The following is a 25,645-nucleotide window of genomic DNA, read 5'->3' as shown; positions in this document are numbered from 1 at the left end:
ACATTTTACTGGGTGAAAAACACAGGCAGAATGAGCAGGGTATCAGTTATTTTGTGATATAATATATATATAATTGACAGCATCTATCTCTGCTAATACACATATCAGTCAGCAGATCAATGATGACACAGACTGGAAAAATAAATAATCTTCTTTGTGGAGAATCTTTGGAGAAAGTTTTTCTGATCAGTGGATTATCTTGTCAGCGTCTGTGACAAGTGACGAGAGGAAACCTTCACTCGCTTTCCACAAAACCAACCACCACGCTGTTTTCTGAATCTGCTGCTGAGGTCAGAGATTGAGAAGAAAAATGCAGCTCGACGCTCATAAATCTTTCCCCCAGCGGGACACACGGCACTTAATCATGTTCTCACAACTCGTGTGTGTCAGTGTGTGTGTGTGTGTGTCTGTGTGTGTGTGTGCAGCCAGATGATGATCAGAAACTTGTTGACGACAAATTCAGAGAAAAAATCTAAAACACCCACTGGAGGAGATCCTCTCCAGAAAAGGAAGGACGGATCTCCATCTTTAAAAGAAATTAATCAGGCTCACTTTGGCACTGGGCAACAAATTTGCGGTTTACACGTGCATGATAATCTCATGTGTGCACTCCCCACGCCGATGGAAAAGTAATCCCCATCCCCTCCCTTTCAAAGACCCCAAAAATCAGCAATGATAAGTAGCTTCCGGAAGAAATGATTTAAAATGGGAAAAGCAGAAAGTCCCCCAAGCCAAAGAATACTGAGAGCGCTAAACCTGGAAAACCAATCATGGAGGTTTATCTATTAAACATCTTGTTTTTTTTTCATATCTCAGTATATATAGTTCTCCCTCTCAACATATGTACACATGCACGGTGCATTCCCCTGTCGCCCGACTGTGTTTTTAAAGCACTTGGAATAGTCCCTCGTCTGGAGTATTCAGGAAGCTGTGATGGTGATTTGATGAGCACCAGAAGCTGCTCGGGGCTGGAAACCCCAAAAATAAAAAAATAAAAAAATCATCATAAGCGAGAATGTTTGATAGTAAAACGAAAACAAAAGTGGGAAGGGGTTGGTGGTGGTGGTGGTGGGGGGGAGGGGAGGGTCTAAAAGGAAAATTAAAGAGGATGAATGAGACTGCAAGACTCTTTGGTCAGCTGCCCAGGATCAGTCAGAGCGAGGGGGTTGGGGTGGTGGGGGGGTGCGAGAGGAGAAGAAAGAGGAATGGGACGACAGGGAGGAGGATGAGACGCAGTTTGCTTATAGAGGGGGGGGGGGGCAATCTAAGTAGACAGCGTTCAGATATGCAGACGTGTTTGTTCTCAATCCACTAACTACAACTTACATACTTATTCACAATGTCATAGTTTTTAAGATGTCTGACAGACGATTCGCTGAAATACTCCTGAGAGTACAGCTTAATGCATTGTGGGAAATGTAGTTTGTCTTTCCTCATCGTCCTCATTCTATTGAAGCAGATTCCAGCAGAGTTTTATTGACGAAAAGTCAGTAAACAAGATGTTTGATGAGGAAGAGGAAGAACAGGGACTAGCTGCTTGAAATGCATTTAGCTGCAGTACAGTCTGTACCCTGTCCTCACAAACAGGAATAATAAATCTTGGCCTTTATTTTGAAAGGTACAATACGTTTCTCTGTGCGCTGCCCTCTCTCACCTTCACAGTGGTGTAGTTGCTGCTCTCCTGCACGTGCAGCAGGGTGCCGCTCTTGCCGCGCGTCCTGAACTTCACCTCCAGGCTGCTGGGCCCGGCGGGGTCCGGGGACGAGCCCTGCAGCGACTGCCGGAGCAGGACGTCGCGCTTGGGGCCCGACTTCAGGGAGTAATCCAGCCGGCCGGTGCCGTCCAGCGACAGGGCGGTGTCCGCCGACATGTCTGCGGGAGAAAGATAGAGAATCTCCTCAATCCAGCTCTGACTCAGGTTTTCAGAAGGCAACTTTATAAAAATGTAGAAATATTAAATCTTTCCACTCTGCTGCTCCAAATGACTTTCCTCTAATCCGACTGCCATAACCTCAAATGGGTTTTAACATTCTCACTAAAGATCTGTTTATAGCTGAGACATGCAGGTCAATCCCCGGAGCGGCCTGTGTGCCCTTGAGCAAGAACATGAATGTACACCTTTACTGATGTATATACATGATTGGTGAGGAATTTTAATAACTTGACCTAAATACCATCAGCCTGATAGTAAACAGAGACGAATCCACAGTGGGTTATTACAGAAGTTCCCACATCGCCTCAGTAATGATCTTGTTAGTTTCTAGAAGTAATGTCATGATATTGATTAATGGTAATAATTTGCTCTTGAACCTTAGAAACAGTGTTTCTCATGAATTATTTAAACTGTGGCAGCTAATGTTTCCTGCCTCAGTTTCATAATGAACCAAAACTATTTTTAACACTCCTCATATAAATATATTTGAAGCACTTTTTCCCTGTGCTTTCTAACGCTACCAGCCACAATGTTTTTACAATTCAAGCAGTCAGACCTCATAGTTTCAGCTGCCGTTGTGCGAGTACCCACAAGTGTCATGCGATGCAGTTTTCTCTCTCACGTGAGAACTTGTATTTCACTTTTTAGTACCTGTCACTCATCTGTGGCACGTGAGAGCGACGACTGTGCGTGTGCACGTGCCACAGATGCCGACGCTCTTGATTGAATTAATTTGGTGGGAAACGCTGCGGCATCTAAAAACTTGTAACTTCTCTGATGTCTGTATATTTAAAAACACAAAAGCTTTAAAATAAAGCCCAGACTGCAGCAGTGTGGCCTATATTAAGCTGCATGGTGCAGTTTGATGATTCACGGGGAAGCATCATAAATAATCATGATGGAATATTCTTAAATAAGTGCAACCTCAGCATCACACAGGCGCTTGTGCTTACATTTCTCACAGAATTTGCCAGTGAATCCGTCCACACACTGGCACTGCTGCCAGGACCAGTGGTCCAAGCAGGTTCCCCCGTGTCTGCAGGGGCTGGCGGTGCAGGCTCCTTCCAGTCTCGGACATCTAACGACACACAAAGTGACAATCAGACAGTCGGTTTGACAAGTCAGCCGCACAGTCGGCAGCCAGGGGGGTCCGCCGAAAAAAGAAGCGGGGGCAGATGAGCTGTGATTTCTCTCCCTATACAACAAAACCCCCATAAAGAACCCCAGAGAATTAGCATATTAAAAGATCTGTCCGAGCCTCACTATTCACCAGCAAGACAGAGAAGTACGAAAAAAAAAAGAATCTCTGCATTTCTGCAATTGGTTTCCCTCGTCAAAAATCTGCCATTTGTATTAAAAAAACATCTTTTTAAGAACTCTGGAGAGGGTTTGAGAGTGTGAACAGATGTCCCACAGCGAGAGTGGACGAGGTTAGAGAAGACGGACAGATGAGGCCGGGAGGGAGGGGAGGGTGAAAGGAGGGCAGAGGAGGGGCGGGGCCGGGGGGGTTGCCGACCTGTCAAGGATGCCACGCGATGCCAGCGCCTGACTGGGCTCCAGCGGGCGGCCGTTGACGGCGAGCTCCATGATGCAGCCGACAAAGTCGTGGGTGGCGATCTGACCGCGCCGATGAAGGACGGGTTCTATTGACCTGACGCCTCCCACCGAGAGTCTGTTGGGCTGCACGTCCAGGATCCTGCACACACACACAGAGGAACAGAAGCACACAAAGACTTGAACAGAGGGACAAAAGTACATGTACAGAAATCCACATGCTCCACATGCAGGTATTCAGAGCCACACACGCACACACACACACAGACACACACACGTTCCCAACAGAACGACACTGCGGGTCAGTGAGTTTCACAATAACATGGTCCCAGGACAATTACTGAATAAACCCTCTGCAGACCTTTCTGGCCCTTTCCCGTCTGCTGGATCGATCTGTCTCACACACACACACGCTCTCACACACACACACACACACACACACACACACGCACACACACACACACGCTCAAACACACAAAAACACATGCTCAGTCTCAGGTTCTCGCCCCACAAGGCCTGGCTCAGAGCAGTCTGTGCATTAAAGCTGTGACCATCCGGTAACTTAACGACACTTTGCATCACGTGTCGTATATTTGCAAAACATAACTTCCTTTTGACTCTTTCTGTCATATAATCAAAAGAATATGTAAAAGAATTCGATTTCGTGAACAATTTGTTTTTCCTCCAGACACAATAAAGTCTACGAGCTCCTCCTCCATGAATCTGCATTTGATTTTGTGGTCTTCTTTATTCTATATATAGCTTCAAACTTTAAATAACACTGTATTGAATGAATTCATTCCACCCTGCTGAAAGTCAAAGGAACATTTAAACCTTGAGGGAATATTATTCGTTTTTACAAGCTTCTCTGGGGTTTAGAAGCAAATTTCCGTCTCATTGGATGAGTCAAACTCAGTTGGAGGAACCTTCAGAAACCAGTTCCCAAGCTGGGAAAAAAAAAACACACTGTTTGGTTTAAGCTGTCAAACGCAGTCGATGTGCAACGGGTCAGAAGTAGACGCTGCTTCTCTCGGGGGCCGAGAGGGTCGAACGTCTCTGCTTCTACGTTTTCTAACGAGAAATACTCCTGATGCTCTGGTGACTGTGGTGTTGATTCACCGCACAAAGAGGATTGTTGTCGGCTCATTGTGAAACGCAACAGCTGTGGGAAATTAGGCAAATATGTTCACAGCAGGTATAAAAAATAAAAAAATAACTATCAGCCCTGTATTATTTTCCATTATTTTGCAGGACATGGAAAATGTGAAATTTTTTTTTTCCAGACCTTGGAAAAGAAACTGTCAACAGTCTTTTAGTGTGTGTGTGTGTGTGTGTGTGTGTGTGTGTGTGTGTGTGTGTGTGTGTGTGTGTGTGTGTGTGTGTGTGATTTTCTTACCAGTCAGTGTGCACTGCCACGTTGCTCACAGCACAGTAGCCTGGTTCCTGGTCTTCACCACACAGGTCCACAGTCAGAGACGCAGCCTGTGAGATGAACAGAGATATGTGTCATCCTAACAGCTGTGAAGTCCCTGTGCCTCCGTCTATTGTGGTTTTGGGATAATTATTGATATTCTTGAATAGAAATGTCATTGGTTTGCGTCACTGTCAGTGAACGGAGCCAGATACGACGTGTCCTCGTGGTGCTGCAGAAAAGAAACCACGTCCTCGTTTCAAAACGTCTCAGTTTCTCCATGTCCACACTACAACTCCAGCCCCAGACTCTGGAGTAGTGAAGATGCTAAAGGCGTAAACATAGCAACAGTGATTTGCGACCACTGCTCCAAACTGCCCAGTGCTGCGTGTTAATGCCTTAATACTGAGGTCAGGAAAAAAGAGGAACAGGACAGGGTCTAAAAAAATCATCAAAAGCCTATTGTTTGCAACATGATTGTCGTCTTAACAGAACTTCATTGTGTGCAGATCTAAAACCCATGAGAGTGAACCTCTTCTCACGGACTGTGGACATAACTTTCTCTCCAGGGTTCTGGTTCCACCCAGTCATTCCTCACTGCGCGCTTGTGGAACTAAGTCATGTTCAATGGTTGGTGTGAGTTTCGTCCACCACAAGGCACGGAGGCCAATTATTTTTCATCATTCCCTCCCAGTGGTTGATGGGAGAGTGGCACAAAAACGCCATAGATTACAGCAAACATTTCCTACTTCCCGTTAATGGCACTAAATCTTTTGCCCAGATGTGGGTTATTCTCTTATTCCCTCCCTCCCTCCCTCCCTCTCTCCCTCCTCCCTCTCCCTTTTGCCCTGAGAGCGAACGACCTTATGAGGAAGAAAAGAAATGAGCTTCGGAGGAAACTGTCCGGAAAAGTGTGTGAAAGTGTTGAAAAACCAGGGCGATCACGCTCCACCTCTCTCGGATGTTAAGTAAACACGGACCACACCGGCTCGGATCTCATACACAAACCATCCAGAGGAGCTCGACACACCCACACACACACACACACACACACACAGACACACACAGACACACAGACTTTGTGTTGACTTCCATTCATTGTGTACAGCCTAACTAAAACCTTATCCCTAAAACCTTGACGATGACCAATTGATGCCTAACCACCAGTCGGAGTGGTGTGTCATGCAGAACTGAATTGCGGTACCGTAGCCATCGCACTGCGAACCACGCGAGCAGACATTTTTTTTGCTTGATCGAGCAAGACGGACAAAAATCAGCCGAAAAAGAAAAACTAAATTTCATGTTTTTATGCCAGGACTAGCAGCAGGAAGGGGGCGCTGCGGCTGGTCTGGTTTTAGAAAGTCCAGGGACATTTTTTAAGTCCCAGTCTGTCCCTGACTTTAACCACAACTCACATGTAACCGCTAACCTTCACCAGGAGCTCAGAAATGATGTTACGCCTCATTAGTACCGAGCTCTTGTCCTCATGAGGTCTCACAAGCAGGAAAGGGTCCTGAAGAGGCAACATCCACGAGTACACTCCCTCCCTCTCTTTAGTCCGAGTCCGACACAAGGACACGTACTCAGACCCAAATCTGAATAAAACACACAAACCCACGCAAACACAACGAGAACGGCGAGAGACAACAGGACTCGTTCTTCCCCCCCGACACATTCGTGACGCCCACCGAGGAACCGTAAAGAACCGCATGAACATTCCATTAGAGGTTTGAGCTGTGATCAAAGTCCGTGCCGTCATGCCTCTCGTACGCTGCCATTCACTGTCAAGTATTTCTCTAGAGAAAATAAAAACACTTAGGAAATGACTGTTTTGCGTTTTTTTTTTTTCTGTATTTGGAGAATTCTGAAGGGGAAATGTGAAGATCACTGTTTGCGTAGCCGTGACTAATGTAGCGGCCGTGGCATCGCTCTCAGTTGTGGTGCAGGCGCTGAGTCGCTGCTGTTAGGCCGTTTATTTTCTGCTTGTTTCTAGGACAAATAATTCGGATGATCAGAAGCCTGGTGATTAGTGGCCGACGCTCATGAGTTCCAGAGAAGCTGCGTCTGCAAACCTCGTTCTCGGAATTAAATCTGTTATTTGTTCTCGCTGAGCTTTTTCTGGACGCTCCCAGCTGCGATCTCTTCATGTCACAGGGTCTCACTATTTCTTATTTATACGACCCCGGCCTCCACGCTGACTCAATGCAGATGAATGGAATTTTAAGTTGTCCCCTGACATGCTAACCCTATTAATGTGACTAAGAAAAACATAGGAAAGAAGCAGCCAACACCATGTCTGAGTCTTTCCACCTTAACGCTGCAGTAAACAAATGGATTCTAACAGCCAGGTTTGTGATGTTACAAACCTAAGAAACCAGGTCGGTGAGAAAATGAGGCCATGAGGGGAAAACAATGATGCAGAAAGACTCTGGCAGGATGGGAGGTTTGAACCCACAACCTTCTTGCTGTGAGACGACTGCACGACATGACGATATTTATTCCATTTCTACATTCTAACCTCTGATATCCAACAGGACTGAAGTCTCTGCAGTGTGAATATCTCTTCTTCTTCTTTTTCTCGTGACAGCTTTTCTAGATGAATCTTGACAACATCAACATTTTCCAATCTGTGGTAATAGATTACTTTACACTCAACCCGGAGATCCTGGTGCTGCTGACAATTTCCATTCCATTTACTGTCACAGACAAAATGATGCAGATGGTGAAGCTGATCACGGCGATCATCTGTGAACCCTCTGCTCCCTCTGATTACTTGGATCTCTCCTGATGAAACAGTGCATGACCGTGTCTTTCTGCTTTTGACGTTAACTCAGGACTGAGAACAGACTCTGGCCACCGAAATAACCCAAAGCACCTTTTACAAACACCGTGGATCAGGTTCACGTCCGCCTCGCTACATGCAGACAGACTCACGGGCTCTGTTCCTGATCTCTGTTCCTTTCCATCCCGTCACTCTGCGCCATCTCAAAACGGACAATTTAACGATTTTACCAGCTTCCTCTGAAAGTTCCCGGCACACGGGGAGAAATGACAGATCTGAAGTCCAGCAGGAGAGCTATTTCATAGAAGGTCTGACAGGGCCTGCTTGGTTCCCCCCCCCCCCCTCTTTCCCTGCCACTGAGCTGCTGGCAGCGAGAAGCCTCTCATTCAGAGACGCAAGGAGACAGACACTCAACCTTCAGGGCCATTTTGGATCCTCCTATTGTACATCACAACGGGCAATAAAATATAATTACAAAGCTTGAAAACCATAAACTGAGCTCCCCGTGGTTTTTGGGGGGAGTTTAATTATCATCTGATGGTGAAAAGAAAAAAAGAATATAACGCCAAATTTGGACGCAGCTTTCTGGAATAAAATGCAGCTATTGAATGTGCAGAACACCTTCTCAGTCCACACCCTGTGGTTTCCCTCAGACTTTCCTCAATGCTTATGCTCCTTTAACCTTAAGAATGACTGAGCCACTCAGTGAAGACTTATGCAATGATGCATGATGAAAAACACTTAACATATGAGCTAATTTCTGCAATATAAATAGGCGTTCTTACCATCCCAGCTCTCCTGGCGATGACCGTGTGGAACTGCCCATCTGCAACTTTTATCATGGTCATGAGTTTATAAGTTCCGCTCCCGAGGTTGAAGGAGAAGCGCATCCGTCCCTCGAAGATCTCCAGCGCCAGGAACTCCGCCTTGTCTCCGGTCTGGTTGTCGTGGTTGTACATGAGCAGTGCGTTGCTCTGCAGGGTTGCAAACTTAATATATATGTAGTTATTGTTGGGATCCAGGGACGGAAACTCCATGTAGGAGAGCTCCTCGAAGCCGTAGCTGTTCAGTTCGCAGTGCTTGCCGAAAACCCCTGAGGATAAAAACAGGCCGACGGAGGAATCAGAGGAAGCCAATGAATGATTCACGGTGCTGCGGCGATAAAAATATCTGCCGATTAACTGGAGTCTCTACTGAGCAACATTATGTGTTCTGTGATTAGATGTAAGAAAGCAGATATCACGGCTTTGTCACTGCAGTCGGATAATAATAATCTGGCATCTTTGAAAAGTTTAAAACTTCTCATTAAAAGACAGAAACAATACACAGCATGAAAAATGGAGACAGTAAATGAAATGTGCACATTTGCTCATGAAATCATGGGGTAACGTTCTTCTCTTTAGGGAGGTTTCACATGTGAAAAGGTTCAATTTTGCACAGCTCACTAATACCCTACGAAGGTTTTCCTACCATTACTTACCGAACGGACAGTGACAGTAATATCCATCCACCCGGTTCTGACAGGACCCACCATTAAAACATGGGTTACACTCACAGTGATTGATGATGGAGTCACACGTTTTGCCTGAATTCACAGAACAACACAAATTAAAATGGATGAGGTGGCAGACAACACAGAAAAAAAGCCCCCGAGGGGAACACAGTTCACTTGCAGGGTTTTCATCACCTCACAGCTGCAAAAAAAAAGAAACCACAACTGTGCTCGTACAAATGATTTCATCTTGTTTTGAGCCTTTAAGACGTATTTCTGCTCAAACAACCATTAAATCACACGAGCTGAAGGTGTAGTTTCACCTGCTTTCGTGCAATTTCACTTATTCTAAACACTTGAAATCAGAGAAGCTATTTTGGAACATTTTGGATCACTCGTCAGACGATGACATCATTTGATCCGAAGCAACATCTTGAAACTTTCAGAGGGAAATGATCTCACTCAATTGGCAAAATCTTCCAACTAAGAATAATCAGATTTAAAAAAAAAAAAAAAGTCATTGCAAAATCAAATTACATTTAGAAAAAGTTTTTTTTTTTTTTTTTTTGCAGTGCAGAGAGAAAAACAGTAATGAATGTGGATTGTCATCACATAGTCAATGAATGAGTTTAACACGATCAGTGATAAAAAAAACAAGAGGCTGGGGTATGAAAACAAATATTTCAGGCTTGGAACAAAGCAAAAAGATTTAAAGGAGACATATTCTGCTCAGATTCAGGTTCATAATCTTAATTAGTGTCGTCACTTGAAAGTGTTTACGAGCTCTAATGTTCAGAAAAATATGCAAATACGGATCGTGACGTGACATCATGATGCCCCGGTAGTCGTGTTTTCTTCCTTTACCGCAAACTTTGGGCTTTTTAACTTTGCAGAAACCTTTATAAACACACTGGAGGGAAGAAACACCGGAGAAGAAAACATGTCTCCTTTAAAACGGACAAATACACGTAAATCCAGAGACAAGTTGCCTAATGGAGACGGATCGCGCTGCCAAAAAGCAGGCGGGGAAAACAGGAAGTTGAGAGTTCACAGTGAGGGCATGCAAACTACTGTAAGTCAATAGGTGCATTTCTTCAGGAGGGTCATTTATCTTGATGAAACCTCGAGGTTTCTGGTCATTTTTTATCGTCATAATAAAAAGGGACAGTAATGAGTTGACTTGAGGCAAATCGCCTGCTTTGAAAATGTCTTTCAGATGCTGCAGTCCGCAGCTGGACATCATACAGGATCTAAATGACTCTTCGAAGTAATTCCACTTAAAATCCACTCCCCTTTTATCAGGGGTAATAACGCTGTGTATTCATTACGTTTCCAAACTAAAAAGCCTGATTGGATCTTTTATAAAGCAGCTCATTTGTCTTACAAGTCAAAACGGAGCCAAACGAGAAATCCTTGATTAACAAATCCTTCTGTGTACAGTTGGATTAGAAATGTATCTGTGTGTGGCCATAGCTGCATGCACATGAAGGCACAAAGAGTAATGTGATACTTGTGAACTGTGTGTGGAGTCTACACTCACGGCCTGACCGGGGTCAGCTTTGCATCATCGTTTTTATTAAAGCAAACACGACAGGCTGATATACATCACAGCAGATACCCCCCAACAAGTAATCCAAAAACAAAACTGTATCTGGCTTCCATGCTGTGGCTACAACACCTCCTGGAGACAGTCAGAGGCAAATATTTTCCTTGGACCTAAAGCTCTGTCTGTGACTACATTATTAAGTGAGTGTCTCCATTGTTTCTCCTTTTTTTTCTTCCTGAGCCTAACATGAGCGAGTGTGGTCACAAAATAAAACCCGACTCCTGTGTGTGCATTACCTGCGAAGCCGGATTTGCAGAGACAGTTGAATCCGCCTGGGAAGTTCTGGCACAGCGCCCCGTTCTTGCAGGGATTAGAGAGGCATTCGTTGATATCCCTCTCACAGGCCATCCCGGTGAAACCTTCAGGACAGGTGCAGGAGAAACCTCCCACCAAATTGTGGCAGGTGCCGCCATTGTGGCAGGGCGATGGCTGGCACTCGTCAATGTCTGTCTCACACAGAGCGCCTGTGTATCCTGGCCTGCAGCTGCAGGCATACGGCTGCAGGGGGTGGTTTGAAACAAGGATCACTGGGACACTTTCTTCTGTCTTCATATCGGGCCCGACACTGAGACGCCGCTTGCAGCTGCCTCCATTCTGGCATGGGTTATGAGTGCAAGGATCATGGTCCACCGCATCTATTTGCACCCCGCTCTGTCTATATAAAATGTCTTTGATACTCTGGAAGAATGTGGCCACGCCGCTGGGGTTGACATATTGTCCATGGCCACGTTTAACAGCTGCCATCAGGAAAGTCTGATTGTTGAGCTCAAACGCTCCATACAGGAGCACCCCGGTGCCTAGTCCTGCTAGCTGAGAGTTGGCAATGCGTAAAAAGCTGAGGTAGTGGTTGGTGAGGAAGTTTTTGACTCCTTGGGAGTTGAGTCGAATGAGAATGCTGTTGTCCACTGTCGCATTAGTGAAGCCCATGAAGAGGACTCTGGCCGTATTGCTGACTGAGCCGTGGACGCCGTCGCTGCTTCGGACGGTTAGTTCAAAGGTTCCGTCCGTTGACCGGGCTTTAGAGTTGAGGTTGCACGTTCCAGTCGGGACACTGAACAGACCGGAGGACGGAGGAATGAGGGAGCAGTGGAACCTATCCTGAATGTCAGGGTCCTGGGGTTTGACGTCTCCCAAGGAACCTCCGGGAAACATGTTTCCAAAGTAGTGGACAAAGATCTCCATGGACCTCGGCTCTGACGGGTTGTCGTTCTGATCGTTTATTTTGACGTGGACGGTTCCTGTGGAGGACATCTGAGGCACGCCAGAATCCTTGATCACCACCGAGAGGTAGAAGTCGCTGATCTGCTCCCTGTCGATCTCTCGACTCGTAGTTAACACTCCAGCTGGACTCAGGCGGAAGTAGCTGTTTGCAGAGCCAGAGCTGAGGAGGCTGAATAAGAAGGGGCCTTGGTTGGGGGGGAGATCCGTGTCAGAGGCTGTAAGTGTTGCCACTGCACTGCCAGCTCTCTGGTTCTCCATGACCTCAGCGTAAGCAGTTGTCAAAGTGGGGCCGTTATCATTGATATCTTCCAGATTCACAATAACTGTGGTGCTGCCGGTTGCAGGAGGAGTGCCAGTATCCACAGCTAGAATGGTCAGATTATACACAGGAGTCTTTTCTCTGTCCAGCTCTGCAGCCACAGACACTTGGCCGGTCTTCGGATTGATAGTAAACACACTTTTATCAAACTCAGGAGAGATGGAGTAAGAAAATCTGCTCCAGCTCGGGACAGAGTCTGAGTCGTCGGCGCTCACGAAGGTAACCAGACCGCCTGGAGAGAGACCTTCACTGACCTGCACGTCATACAGCTCCTGGGTGAAAACGGGAGGATCGTTGGCGTCGAGAATCGTGATGTTCACAAACACTTCATCGATATCTGCCCCGCGGATGCTCCCCGCGTTCTTGGCCAACACCTTCAGTGAAATCTTCTCCTCTTTCTCACGGTCTAAAGTACCTGTGACGTAGATCTGACCTGTTTTCTTGTTGATGCCAAAGCCTTTCCTTCTGCTCTTCCCGAAAATGAGGTAGTAAACCACTCCATCAACCCCCTGGTCCCGATCACTGGCGAACACTTCCCCGACCACTGTGCCTCTTGGAGCGGCTTCAGAGATTTCAAAGTAGTACTGTTTGGAGACAAAGCGAGGTACGTATTCATTGGCTCCCTTCAGCTGAATGTTGACGTTGGCGAAGCTGCAGCGCTCCTCGTCTGGGACATTGAAGGCCTTCAATGTTAAATGGTAGACCTGCTTAGCCTCGTAATCCAAGAAGCCCTGCGTGGTGATGGTGCCAGAGTTTGGGTCAATAACAAAGAGGTCGCTGTCTGATGACTGTATCACGTAAGCCATGACTGCGTTCGCGCCTGAATCTCGGTCCGTGGCGTTCATTTTGACCACGGTGGTGCCACTGGGAACGTTCTCCTGCACAGTGGGGAAGTACTCGTCAGGGTCAAACACAGGGGGGTTGTCATTTACGTCAGTTACGTGCACGGTGACGGAGACATAACTCGTTTTTGCGATCCAGCCGCCGTCAGTGGCTGAAACTCTGAGCATGTGCTGCTGCTTCTCTTCAAAGTCCAGAGGCTGAGCGAGGGATAACACTCCGGTTTTACTATTAAGTGAAAACAGGCCCTTGTCGTTGCCTGAAGTAATATTGTAGGTGATAAGGCCGTTCATTTCTTTATCTTTGTCTCTAGCAGACAGGGTCCTTATGGCTGTTCCCACAGGGAGGCTTTCTGGTACAGTGGCTGAGATTTGGCTTTGTGAGAACTCAGGCGTGTGGTGGTTCTCCTCTGTGACCACGATCCGCACTGACGTCCGCGCCGACAGGGGAGGGTTTCCTCTGTCACTCGCTGTGATGTCAATGAGGAAAGTCTTCTTCATGTCAGATGTCAGGGAGGAGGCGACAGTAATCCACCCGCTCGTTTTATCCAGTTTGAATTTACTCGAGCTGTTTCCACCTGTTATCAAATATTCCACCTCAGAATTAAGGCCAAAGTCTTTTTTGTCTTGAGCTACGACTCTAATCAGTCTGGTGCCGACCTTCACACTTTTGGTGACGGGGGTAAAGTAGCTAAGGGAATCGAACTCAGGCGGATTATCATTACTGTCGACAATATTTACAATTACCGTTGTCTCGCTCAGCAGAGGCTTCACCGCCCGGTCGGATGCGGTGACAATGAAGCTGTGGCGATTAATATTTATGCTACTGGCACCTGTGGAGTTTTGATATCTTAGCTGCTGCTTCACAAATATCTCTCCAGAGCTGGCGTTGATTCTGAAATACTCGGACTGAGACCGGATGAAATAGAAAATTCTGCCGTTGGAACCCTCGTCGGGATCCGTGGCGGACACCCGTGTCACCAGGGCGCCCACGTCAGTGAGCTCAGGGTAGTCCAGATAGTAAGAGGGACGACTGAACCTGGGCCCGTTATCGTTAATGTCTGTGATGAATATGGTGACGTCTGTGCTCACCGTCCAACCGGAGTCGTGGGCCGACACTTTGACGATGTAGTGATCGGTGTCTTCTCTGTTGAGCGGTCTGCTTATGGTTATATCGCCTGAGCTCGGGTTAATGTTGAATGGGAGGCTCGTGTCTGTGATGGAATATCGGCTGATGGCGTTTGAACCGGCGTCCTCATCCGTGGTGGTGACTCTGGTGACAGTGTAACCCGCCGGGGCGTTTTCAGCCACTGTCGCACTGAAGATTTTGGAAAACCTCGGGGCGTTGTCGTTAACGTCCAGAACGCTGATTAACACTTTGACCGCCGTGTTTTTAGGCGGCAACCCGCGGTCGGTGGCTTTGACTTTCAAAGCGTACTGAGCCACTTTCTCTCGATCCAGCGGCCTGGTGCTTCGTATTTCACCAGTCGCTCGATTAATGTTGAAACTATTCTCCTTGTTGCCGTCAATGATGGCGTACTCCAGCTGTCCATTGGGCCCGCTGTCCAGATCAACAGCCGACACCATCAGCACCCGCTGAGGCGAAAGGCTCTCCAGTATTTCAGCGTGGAACGGATCCTTGTCAAACTTCGGGTGATTATCATTCACGTCCAGCACAGTTATTTCCACTTTCTCGTAGGAGGAATAAGGCGGGAAGCCCTGATCTCGGGCCTCGATCCAGAGAACATACTTCTGAATGTGCTCATAATCCAGTGAGTGTCTGATTGACAGTTCGCCTGAGAGCTGGTCGATATGAAAAGCGTTATCCAGGTTGCCGCTGGCGATGTAATACGACAGCGGTCCTCCCCTCATAGACGACCCGGTCACCGTCGTGACCACGTGGTTCGTCGACTGGCTCTCGGGGAACGTGAACGTGTGCTCCTTCACCTTGATGACGGGGAAGTTTCCTCCAGTCACAAAGCGGACGGTCACAGTGGTCATGTCCGTTTTGGGATTACTGCCGCCATCTTTTACTCGAACCGTGAGGGTGACTTCTGAGTTTCCCGTCAGCTTCTCGATGGCGGTGATGGCTCCTCTGACGGGGTCGATCTTGAACTTTTCAGAGTTGCGGCCCATCAGGGAGTAGTGCATCTGGGCGTTGGAACCCGAGTCCTCATCAGTGACAGTCACAGCAAAGACCAAAGACCCTGAGGACACACATGAGAGAAAAGAGATTAGTTTTGCAAACCGTATTATTATAACGGTTTTAAATCTCCACCAACCAGCCGATATACATTTTTATCCCAGACTCTTGAGGTCACAGTGACTTTTGACCTTTGACCACTGAAATCGAATCAGTTCCTGTTTGAGGCCAAGTGGCAAGTTGATGAAACTCCCTCAAGGCCGACTTCAGATATCATGTTCAAAAAGCCCAAAACATGGTATGTGAGGCCACCGTGACCTTGACCTTTGCCCTTTGACCGACCAAATCTAAATCACTTAATCCACGAGTCAAAGTGAATGACAAATTCAAAAGAATTATCTCGAGGCCTTCTTAAGATAATGCGTAAATGAGACATAAATAGGGTTTTGCAAGATCACCTTGACCTTTGACCTCTGACCATCAGTACCACATTTGAAAGGATTCCCTGAAGTGGAATAATATCCAACATTTATAATCTTGCACATGTAGTGCAAAGGGCTAATTATAAATAAAACTTATATGAGCATATTTCTTACTAACCTGCTGCAGTAGAGGCAGGGATGTGCGTGACGTAGGGGTGGTGGTGGAAGCGTGGAGGGTTGTCGTTGATGTCCGCCACCGTCACGGACACAGTGGCGGAGCTGGACAAGCCCTCGGGCTGCCCTCCGTCAGTCGCCACAACCAGCAGCTGGTAATTGGCCCGGTCCTCTCGGTCCAGCAGCGAGCTGGTAATGATCTGTCCCGTGGCGGGGTTGATGGAGAACTGGCCGTGTCCTCCTGTCAGGCTGTAGCTGCAGGACAGAACAAAGAGCAACGTTTCAGCAGAAGCTCGACGAACAAGGGATGAATTCACTCACTGACTAATTGAATTTGTGCTGGCGTGTTTCTGATCCCAGTAATCAACTCGGGCTGGCGGAGTCATTTTCTAATGAACATCCTGAACCACAGGAACATTATTAAATGATCATTTTTAATTGACATTTCTACATTTGTTTTCATTCCATGTCTGACACAGATTTCCAATAATTATCAGAGCAAATAAGTATCATCTTCCATGTCTCTGCCAACTATGTGAAGGGGTGAATGTGGCTTGTACTGTACAGCACTTTTCATGGTGGATAAAACTGGAAGCTGCATAAATCTTTCTATTTATGTGTGAATATCCTCTATAACCAGAAGTGCATGATAAAAAAAAATGTTTCTCATGGAAAAATGAATTTTTATAACTGCTGCATAAACCAGTGTGTCTCAAATAAATTAAACAGATTAAATTACATGCTCTTACTCTTTTAGTTCATCAAATTATCCCACTGAATACACTCAGTTCCTGCACAACGAGCACATCTTGTGTTACAATGAGGTGATTGCGTTGTTAAAGCTGTTTCTAATGTAAACACACACACAACAGCTTCTACATATTTCTACATATTCTCTGACTTGTTCAGCACTGTCACACTGCGGTCTATAGAGGGCACCGTTTCAAGCCTCACAGAAACACATTTGACGGAGGAACATGCAGAAGTATGATCAGTAATGGTCACCATATTGTGCTGGCGTGCCATCAAACCGGTGAGTTAAGTGACTGAGGCATCCGGCCTCATATTCTATCAAATGCAGCCACTGTTTTCTGCTCGGCTGCACACACAGAGCCCCGGTGGCTCAGACTGTCTCCTCCGCTGAAGCTGCACAGCTCCACACTCCTTGATTCCACTTATCTTAGTCAGTGGAACTTATACTGTTGTGGAACTAGCCACTCGTAAAAAATATATATAGATATCTAACACGTATGATGAATAAACAAAACATGCATTAACATGTTAAATCCCATCAGGCCCGAGCGCTCCGTCTCTTCAGCTCACATATAAACGTCTTGTTTCTCCCCGTGTCTCTCAAGTCTCCAGCGGGACGCAGACGTAAATGTAAACTGACACATACACACCAGTGCATATTTTGAAGGAGGAGAATGGAAGAGATGGAACAACAAATAACAGAGCAGAGTGCGAATGCAGGGAGGACGTCCAAGCTTTCAGACAACGTCAACAACAGAAACTGTCCACAGATGCTCGTGGTCTCACATCTAATGGACTGTGAGAATCAAAACTAAAAACTGAAGGTTAGAGACGGTTCTCGTCTCCATTAAGATCCTCGAACCCCCTGGAACCCCTGATGGGCACAACTCGTACTGTCACGGACAATTAACGTCCTCATTACGAAGTTTTGGGAAACTGGAGCACACTCGGGTACCCCCCAACGTGTACCCAGTGGGGTTGGAGAGGAGAGAGGCGGGGCCACACTTGCCTCGGCGTCCGGCTTGAGAGAGAGCGACCAGAAGCTCTGACAAGCTCCCCTGTGGAGGGGGGGGGGGGGCTGCGAGTGTGAAAAACGCTGTCGTCCAGCTCCAGAATAGCAGCCCAAACAATGACTTGGGGTGTTGACTACAGCGCTACGCTCTCCCCCTGAACTCCTGTCATCGATTGCCACATCGGCCTGGAATCTCACAAAGCTGGCGATGAGGTAAAACGTTTCGCTGGAGCCGCGAGCGGAGCCAAAGCCCGGCGTCGTCCTGAAAGGGTATTTTCACACCAGGGAATCAAAGCAAACTAACACTGACCTGATTACTCACAGCAGTAACTGGACCTGCACAAAGCCTGACAAGACTCCACTAAAACGGCCTAATTAGTTCTGTGAGGACAAAAGATTGTATTCCTGCATTAATCTGTTTATTTAAAAGTTTTGAATAAACCTTTAGTGCGAATTACAGCATCTTCTGTTGCGTACATGAATCTAACTAAAGGGGAATTGGTCGGATGTATTTGCAGGATCTTTCTTCTAACCCCAAGGACGTTGTGTTTTCATGTTTGTTTGTTCGTCAGCAGGATTACGTAAAAACTACAGAGCTGATTTCCATTAAACCTGGTGGAGGGGCGGGGCACGACCCAAGGAGGAACCAATTAAAGTGTGGATCTGTATAAACAGGCAGATCCAGGATAACCTTCCCAGATAACACATTTACAAACGTTTTAAATAATAACAAGTTTGATTTGGACTCTTTTAATTACTCGTGTTATTTGAGTCCAATGTTGTGGGTTATGTTTTCATTACGAGGTCATCTAATAAAACTAGTCCGTTGCAAACATGGACAAACAATGGACAGAATAAGTGAATGAAATCTTATGTCTGACGGCTGATATTTTATGGTTTAAAGTGTTTTACTGAGCAGCGGAGCCATAAATACATGTAAACATGAGCATTTGTTGTGTGTCACCGCATCTCAACTCTCTAATTAAAGCATTAAAGAGGCCTCTTCACAAGAAAGTGTATGTTTATAAAAAAAACCACAAAACTGGGTCAAATGAGAAATACAATAAACAAATCGTTTCTTTTATGAGGATCAAATGGTTTTTAAAACAAAAAAACGTCCATAGCGACAAACGTTCAGATTTTCCATTAGTCCTCAGAAGAAGGAAAGATGTTCCGTCCGCCAAGGCCCGGCAGTCGATTACATTTAAATCAAGCTGCAGCAAGTTTCACACACTCATCGATATCAGTTCCATAAAAGTGACAAAATTTAATAGATTCTTTTTTGGCCTATTCTGTATCCTTCCACAAAGTTTCAAGAAAATCTGTCAGACGAACAGCAAAGAAAACCTTTGGTCATGCTCATCGCTACCTTATGACTCCATTGATGCCCACGTCGGCGTCCGAGCTGTTGACCAGCAGCACGTCCGTCCCCGTCGGGGCGTCCTCCATGATGGTGGTGTGAAACATGGAGGAGGTGAAGACGGGGACGTTGTCGTTCACGTCGTCCACCAGGACCGTCACCGTGCCCGTTCCGCTCAGAGGAGGAGAACCTGAGGATGGAGAGGGGAAAAGAAAATTAACCACCAGTGACAACAGCAGTTTACTTTTCCCTTCAGTGAGTTCACCAGGACACTTTCTTTCCATTCACGTGACAGACCTGGACATGGAGGCTGGTGGAGGAGACACAGAAACACGTGAGCACCTTTGAGACACTTATTGCACATGACTTGCCATTTGCACCGGGATCCACACTGAACCAACTCACGGTCCTGCAGAGGTTCACTCACAACGCTCCCGCTGCATTCGAGTCAAGCAAATATCTCTGGCCACCGGTTTGGGTTTCCATCAACACGCATTAGCGCAGAACACTTCAAAAGGGCTCAATGTCTCTGAAACCAAATCTTTCAGGCGTCCTTCCTGGGGTCTTGGACGCACGTAGATTTAATCTCCGCAGAGAGGTATCTATTTTAAGGTGCACGGCACAGAGTGTCTGTGGAATCCGAGCGAGGAGAGGTTCTATTTTCTATTTTCAGCAAAATATCTAAGCGTTTTTTCTCCCGGCACGGTGACGAAACAGGGCTCGCTAAGGCCCTGGGGGGTTGGGGGTTGGATTTAAATCAATAGCAGATGAAAACATGCCGCAATGCAGAAAAACCTGAGGAGAAAAAAGGGATTCAGACATCTGCCTTCCTCACGCTGCCCCTTTGTAATCCTTCCTTAAATGGCACAGTTAACGGCCTGATCTTTATTCCAAACACAAAGTTCAGCTCGGTTTCTGTAAATCACCAGAAGAGATGCGGGGACGTATTTAAGGGGATTCGGAGCTCCAGTGTTCAGGGACGTGGAGAAACGCTGAGATCTGCAGGCTGCACGAAACACTTTTTCCAACCTCTTCACTTGTAGTCGTTCCCTCCTGCGGCTCCCTGCAGGAACCAGTGTGAACGCGTCAGCTACAATCCACCAAAACAAAAACATGCACAATCCCAGAGCTCGTGCCTCCTTCGCCTGTGTACTCAGCTGCAGAAAACATCAGATGCTTGAACTCGCGTACCATCGCGGGGGGCCTGGATTAATAAAAGATAATAAGAAACATTTGGACGATGGCCAAGCACAGACAATTCTCTCCTAACGCAGAAAATCTAAACTTAACGAATCTGGGAAACGAGGGTGGAGGCTCGGAAAGGGAAAGCTCAGGTGACACCTCTGGTTCTGTCGCTCGGCCGGCGAGGATTATCATCTACACGTGTGAGAATCACAGCAATAAGCTCATCACACTTTCGTGCCAATGATTCACATTTGAAAGTCAGATGAATTATCTTTCCTCCAGTCGTCTCCCGAGGTGATACGCGAGTAGAGCTGATAAAATCATTCCCTCTCTAACGTGATTGTATTTCACCACGAGGTGGGAAAAGGATCACGAGCAGCGCTGAGGAAACCGTCGGAGGCTGCAGCGCAGGAGCGTCACAACCAGGTCGGCAAAGACGAGGCGGATTATTGTAGTCTAAAGCAGCGACAATTACATTCTGTGATCGGCTATCGTTAATAATTTTAGAGTTTTGGATGAAAACTAGAACATCTAAATGTGTGTGTATGATGAGTCTGGGATGGTGACAGAGGTTTAAACTTTTACAGAGATCTTTAATAAAAACTTTATGTGATATCAGGAGGTAGAGCAGAACGACCACTATCCAGAAGGTCGGTGGTTTGATCATTGACTCATTTACTTTGAAACTTATTGTATAGTTACTTTTTCTGAAACCACAAGATCTTTATTGATATTTTGTTTTGAGGATTACGTACAGATTTTCCTCCAAAACCATATTTGTCTCATAATGTGAAATATTGTTGTAATGGCTGAACTTTAAAAAGTCTAACATAAGCAGAAGTTGCATTTAAAACAGGAATAATCTTGTGTAAGAGTAAGAAAACAAGATTCTGAATCTGACATGCAGACTGTAGATAAAGATGGACGACGTGACGACTCCCAAAAGTGAAGCCAAAGCGTCTCGGTGGCTTGTTGGTAGCTCATCAGCACAAGATGGCAACGTATAAAAATGTTTGGTGTCTTTTCTGGACAGTGTGAAGAAGAGGAGACGTGTCGTCCATCTTCGTATACAGTCTATGATCTGAGCAGGTTTTATAAGTAACTATAGAGTTGTAGTTTCATACAGTATATGCCAGCATAGTATGAAACAGGATTTAATCCCCCCCCTCAAACAGCGTCCCACCTTCTGAAAATGCCCTTGAGAAACAAATGAAATCCCCCCTGAGCTCTGCAGCTGCTGCAAACCGCTGACGCTAAACTGTGACCTCCCTCGAGGGGCCGAGAGGAGAAAGAGACGTTTTCTAAATGTGCAGATCTTCTCCTTCTCAGGAGGGCAGGGGCATTCCTCGCAAAATGAGATTTGCGCTCGTTTACTGTAACGTCACTTCACTGCCCGCGGCTCCCGTGATGATAAACAGACGTCGGACCTTAAGCTCGACGTTTCATTCCATGTTTTCCTGGTCAGAACAGAAGTGGCTAATGTGCACGTTGAGGATAAACACAGCTGAATTCCAGAAGCTGAATAATGATACAAACAGAGGTAACGATAAACAAATTTTCATCCCAGAAGAGAAACCAGACGACGCTGATCTTCAGTGAGTCATTTACCAAAGTGAGTCATGTCCTCTGCAGCCTCTGCCGACTCTTTAAGGATCCTGAGTTTATAACCTAATACAGGAACTGTTGCATTTAGAGCTGAGTGTGTATTTCCATCCTCGACAAATATTTATGATTAAGAGAAAACTGCTTATGAAAGAGCATACAACAAAATGATCGGGACGTCCGAGCGCAGGTTTGGTGTCAAATGCAAAGAATTAACGGCGGCAGTAACACAAGACACGCAGAACACACAAACTGCAGTGTGTAGTTCAGCATCCAGTCTGTGCTCCATCATGACGGGCGGGGGGGGGGGGGGGGGGGGTTATGTAACCAAAGGAACCACAACATGTGGCTCAGATCCCAAACAAGCACAGTCAGCAGGATTTTTCTTAATCAACATCATACTTGATTGCGGCTTTCTAACCCGCCTACACGCGAGCCTGCCGTGTCACGCGTTCAAGTGCGCAACGAGATTGGCATCGACGTGAGTCATCATTCAGAGGGAGGGGGGGGTTGTCATGGCAACAGATTAGGGCAGCTGATCCTATTTAATTGAGCAGCGACCCGAGTCAGCAAGGTGTCCACCTCGCTCCCAGCTGACTGCTGTTGTTGCCGCAACTCGCCTAAGACCTGTTGATCAAAGATGTCCTGTGCAGGCTGGAGCTGCACGGCCGATAAGTGGCTCTGAGAGCTAAGTGGCTTTGTCTGCAAAAGCCATCACAGCCGAGGGAGAGAAGGAGAGAACCAAGGGAAATATTTGCTTCTAAAAATGTTTCGCTGAACTCAAATCACCTTCTGTCGCACAGCGAGCTCGGTCGCTACACAAGCATTGTTTCCCCACGAAGAGCGGAAGCAGGCCGAGCTGCATGGCTAGACCAGTGTGTGTGTGTGTGTGTGTGTGTGTGCGTTTGTGGAGCACACCACCCTCTCCTTCCAGGCGTTTCACTTTTGTACAGGACGTGATGTCACAACCTGTTTACTGCCTCGGGAGGAGAACTACCAGCCTCCTCCTGCCACCATTTGTGCGACCTTTGACCTGCAATGCCTCTGTCACCAAACGCATCACACAGGACGCCGTCGCCCCGGTTAATCCCTAGTAAGCACAAGGCAAACTTACCCCCCCCCACCACCACCCTTACTTTGTGACTATGCTTAAAATACTCCGGACACCCTGGATGCCTCCATCTGCATCTCTGAACCTGTGCTTACCTCACCATCGCCGCCATGCGCGGCCTTAATCTGAGCATTTTTCTCGGTGTATCACGTCTCCCAGCGCCATGCGCCCGTGTGCCGGCCTCTGGACGCCTCGTCTTAACCTCCCGGGGCTCCCCGATATCACATAACCCCTGGCAGCTGTTCCACCCCCTAAAAACCCGCTGTGCGACGTGTAAATAGTTCAGATCGATCTTGTTACAACGCGTGGGCCGACAGACTTGGTCGTTAAGGAACCTTATATCTTGGCAGGTATGCAAATGTATGTAAATGACAGTTGTTTTGAATAGCTCTGGTCTGGGTGAGACATTCTTCAGATGATTCTATGGCGGCTGCTAAATAAGCGGGTCAACATCGCAGTCGAGTACGTCGTCTGTTTCCGATTCTTAAATTACTCCTGAATACGAAACCTGCAATAGTAAGAAAAACTATCCCGGCTCAACTTTTCATGCACAAAATAACCTCCATCTCCTCCTCGTCTTTTGGATTTTTTTTTTTTAGGAAGGGGTGACTCAACAGGCGAGGAATGCTCTCCAAGAGTGTTGAGAAATGCCATCATCATCTCCTCCAAACAGACTTCGCTGGAATCTGGCAAAGCCGAGGGAAGAGTGTCAGGGTCAATGATTTAGACGACTGCAGCCGACGCGGGTGTCACCCCTCGTGCGCTGCGGCCGGGGGGGGAGAGGGAGAAGGGGGGGGTGGGGGGGTTTGCCTAAATCTGGAAGCGCACAATCTGGCACGCCGCTACACGACACATGACATCATCTTGCCATGGAAAGAGAGCTGGTGGAAATTTGCTGCAGGAAGTCAGCTGCCTACCAACGGCTGCCATGCACCGCGGTTAGAAACAGATTCTTTCCAGTCCCCAGACGCTTTCTTCTTTTTCTTTCTGGCGTAGATGAGTAAAATTCAAAAATGTTAACGAGGCTGCAAGTCGTTTTTTTCTGAGTTCCTGTCTTCATCTAGTATCCAGAGACATTTCATGGCACAGCCCCTAAAGTCTCAACGAGACACAAACATGCCGGTAAATGTGAAAATGAAATTATAAGAAGAGGTCACTGCTTGTGTGTGTTCCCCAGAAAAGAAATGAGACCCTGAAATGTTTGCATTCCTATAAGCGGTATGCCTAAAGACCTATAATTAGTGGATCAGTCTTCGGCCAAAACAGATAAGGCAATCAAGGCACTACCTCACCTCTGTCTGAAGTTTGTGCCACGAGCGTAATCTTATTTCAGGGGGTTAATCTGAGGTCAGTGAGGAAAGCAAACCGAGCCATGACCTGACACTCCTCCCCTGGTGGTTACAGTCGCTATTTACCTCACGCCAAGACAACACGATCGTTCAAAACTCAAAATAGAAGTTACACCGGCTAGAAATAAAAGTCCTGGAAGCAAATACCACTCATTGCTTATGGTTTTTATACATATGTGTGTGTGTGTGTGTGTGTGTGTGTGTGTGTAACTGCACACAGGGAAATGGGGTTTTGGTCCAGAGACTCACGCTCCCTCAATTAGTAAAGAAAATAGTGAACCTTCTGGTCCCATGTTTCCATGATGTGGTTTTACCCCAGAGAGAGCCGCGCTGCAGTCGCTGAGCTCTGACGTTATATGGTAACCATAAAGAATAAGTCCGAGCTAAATCCCGGCGATAACCCTGTCTCCGAGACTGACTGTTTGCTCCGTGGGAAGACATCAGACTGATGGTATTCAGATATCTGCTTTTATCCTGCGAGGAGCCATTACCCTGCGGGATAAAGACGCTGGCGTCAGTGCACCTCGCTTCGTACGACGCAACCCAATCCTTCGGGGAGCTCGGAGCTGAGCGAGGATTCCTCCCCTGCTTTAATTGAATCTAGAAACACCATTACCGTTTAATTAAACACATTCCCATCAGATCTGAGAATGACACAGACGGTGCGGAGACAACCGAAACACAGCCCCGGTGGATATTTCACCATAATCCCACAGAACTTAAAGTGGTTGTTAAAGCGAGGGTGGGATTGACATTCAATTCTTCCAGCTAATGTTTCACGGCTGCGTCTGCGCTCGCATCTGAGCCGCTCGGATCACGTCTCGAGAAAATCGGAGAACCCAGGATAACCCCACAGACCCGGCATCGGAAAATAACAAGCTCTCAGGACCCTGAGACTAAACTGGACCATCTGCCACCGCCTCCTCTGCTCATCCTGAAGATTCACAGACTGTTTCCCCTGTAAGCCTCTCAACCCAGAAAGCATTGTCTAGCACAAACATATGGCAGGGTCTAAGCACCTTATTAGTGTACATTACCACCGGACAAATCACGTTAACCTCCAGGAAGGTGCAGTGGCCATACTTTCTGAGCCGGAGGGGGTACAGATACACGTGTTAATGACGATTAAGCCGTGTGTTTTCTGACCGCTGCAGCTGCTATGGGGGCGCACGCCGCTGTGAGCGCCTCGCGGGGGGTTGATTTGAAGGAAACAGCAGCACCCACCTCCTGGGAAAAAAGCTGCGAGTTGCCCCGAGTTGCCGGGTCTAAGCCGCGCTAAGAAGCAGGTTTGAGTGTCTCTGCTGGCACAAGAGATAATCTCCTACTTCAATAATGTTTATGATTGACTCATGTTTCCTCCCCAAAAAAAAAAAAAAA

At 46.9% G+C, this 25,645-nt stretch overlaps 1 protein-coding gene across 1 annotated transcript in view; it reads right to left on the bottom strand.

The window, feature by feature from the left end:
- The window catches only part of LOC117769114 (protocadherin Fat 4), a 102,751-nt gene that overhangs the window by 4,456 nt on the left and 72,650 nt on the right, over positions 1–25,645 (bottom strand). The window contains 9 exon segments of the mRNA XM_034597745.1: positions 1,655–1,872; positions 2,887–3,011; positions 3,450–3,629; positions 4,884–4,969; positions 8,466–8,773; positions 9,161–9,265; positions 11,015–15,364; positions 15,901–16,151; positions 19,031–19,211. Of these exon segments, the coding sequence (XP_034453636.1) occupies positions 1,655–1,872; positions 2,887–3,011; positions 3,450–3,629; positions 4,884–4,969; positions 8,466–8,773; positions 9,161–9,265; positions 11,015–15,364; positions 15,901–16,151; positions 19,031–19,211 (5,804 nt within the window).

Source organism: Hippoglossus hippoglossus, chromosome 10, assembly GCF_009819705.1.
Source record: "Hippoglossus hippoglossus isolate fHipHip1 chromosome 10, fHipHip1.pri, whole genome shotgun sequence".
NCBI classification, from domain to species: Eukaryota; Metazoa; Chordata; class Actinopteri; order Pleuronectiformes; family Pleuronectidae; genus Hippoglossus; species Hippoglossus hippoglossus.
This window is presented reverse-complemented; position numbering and strand designations above follow the sequence as displayed.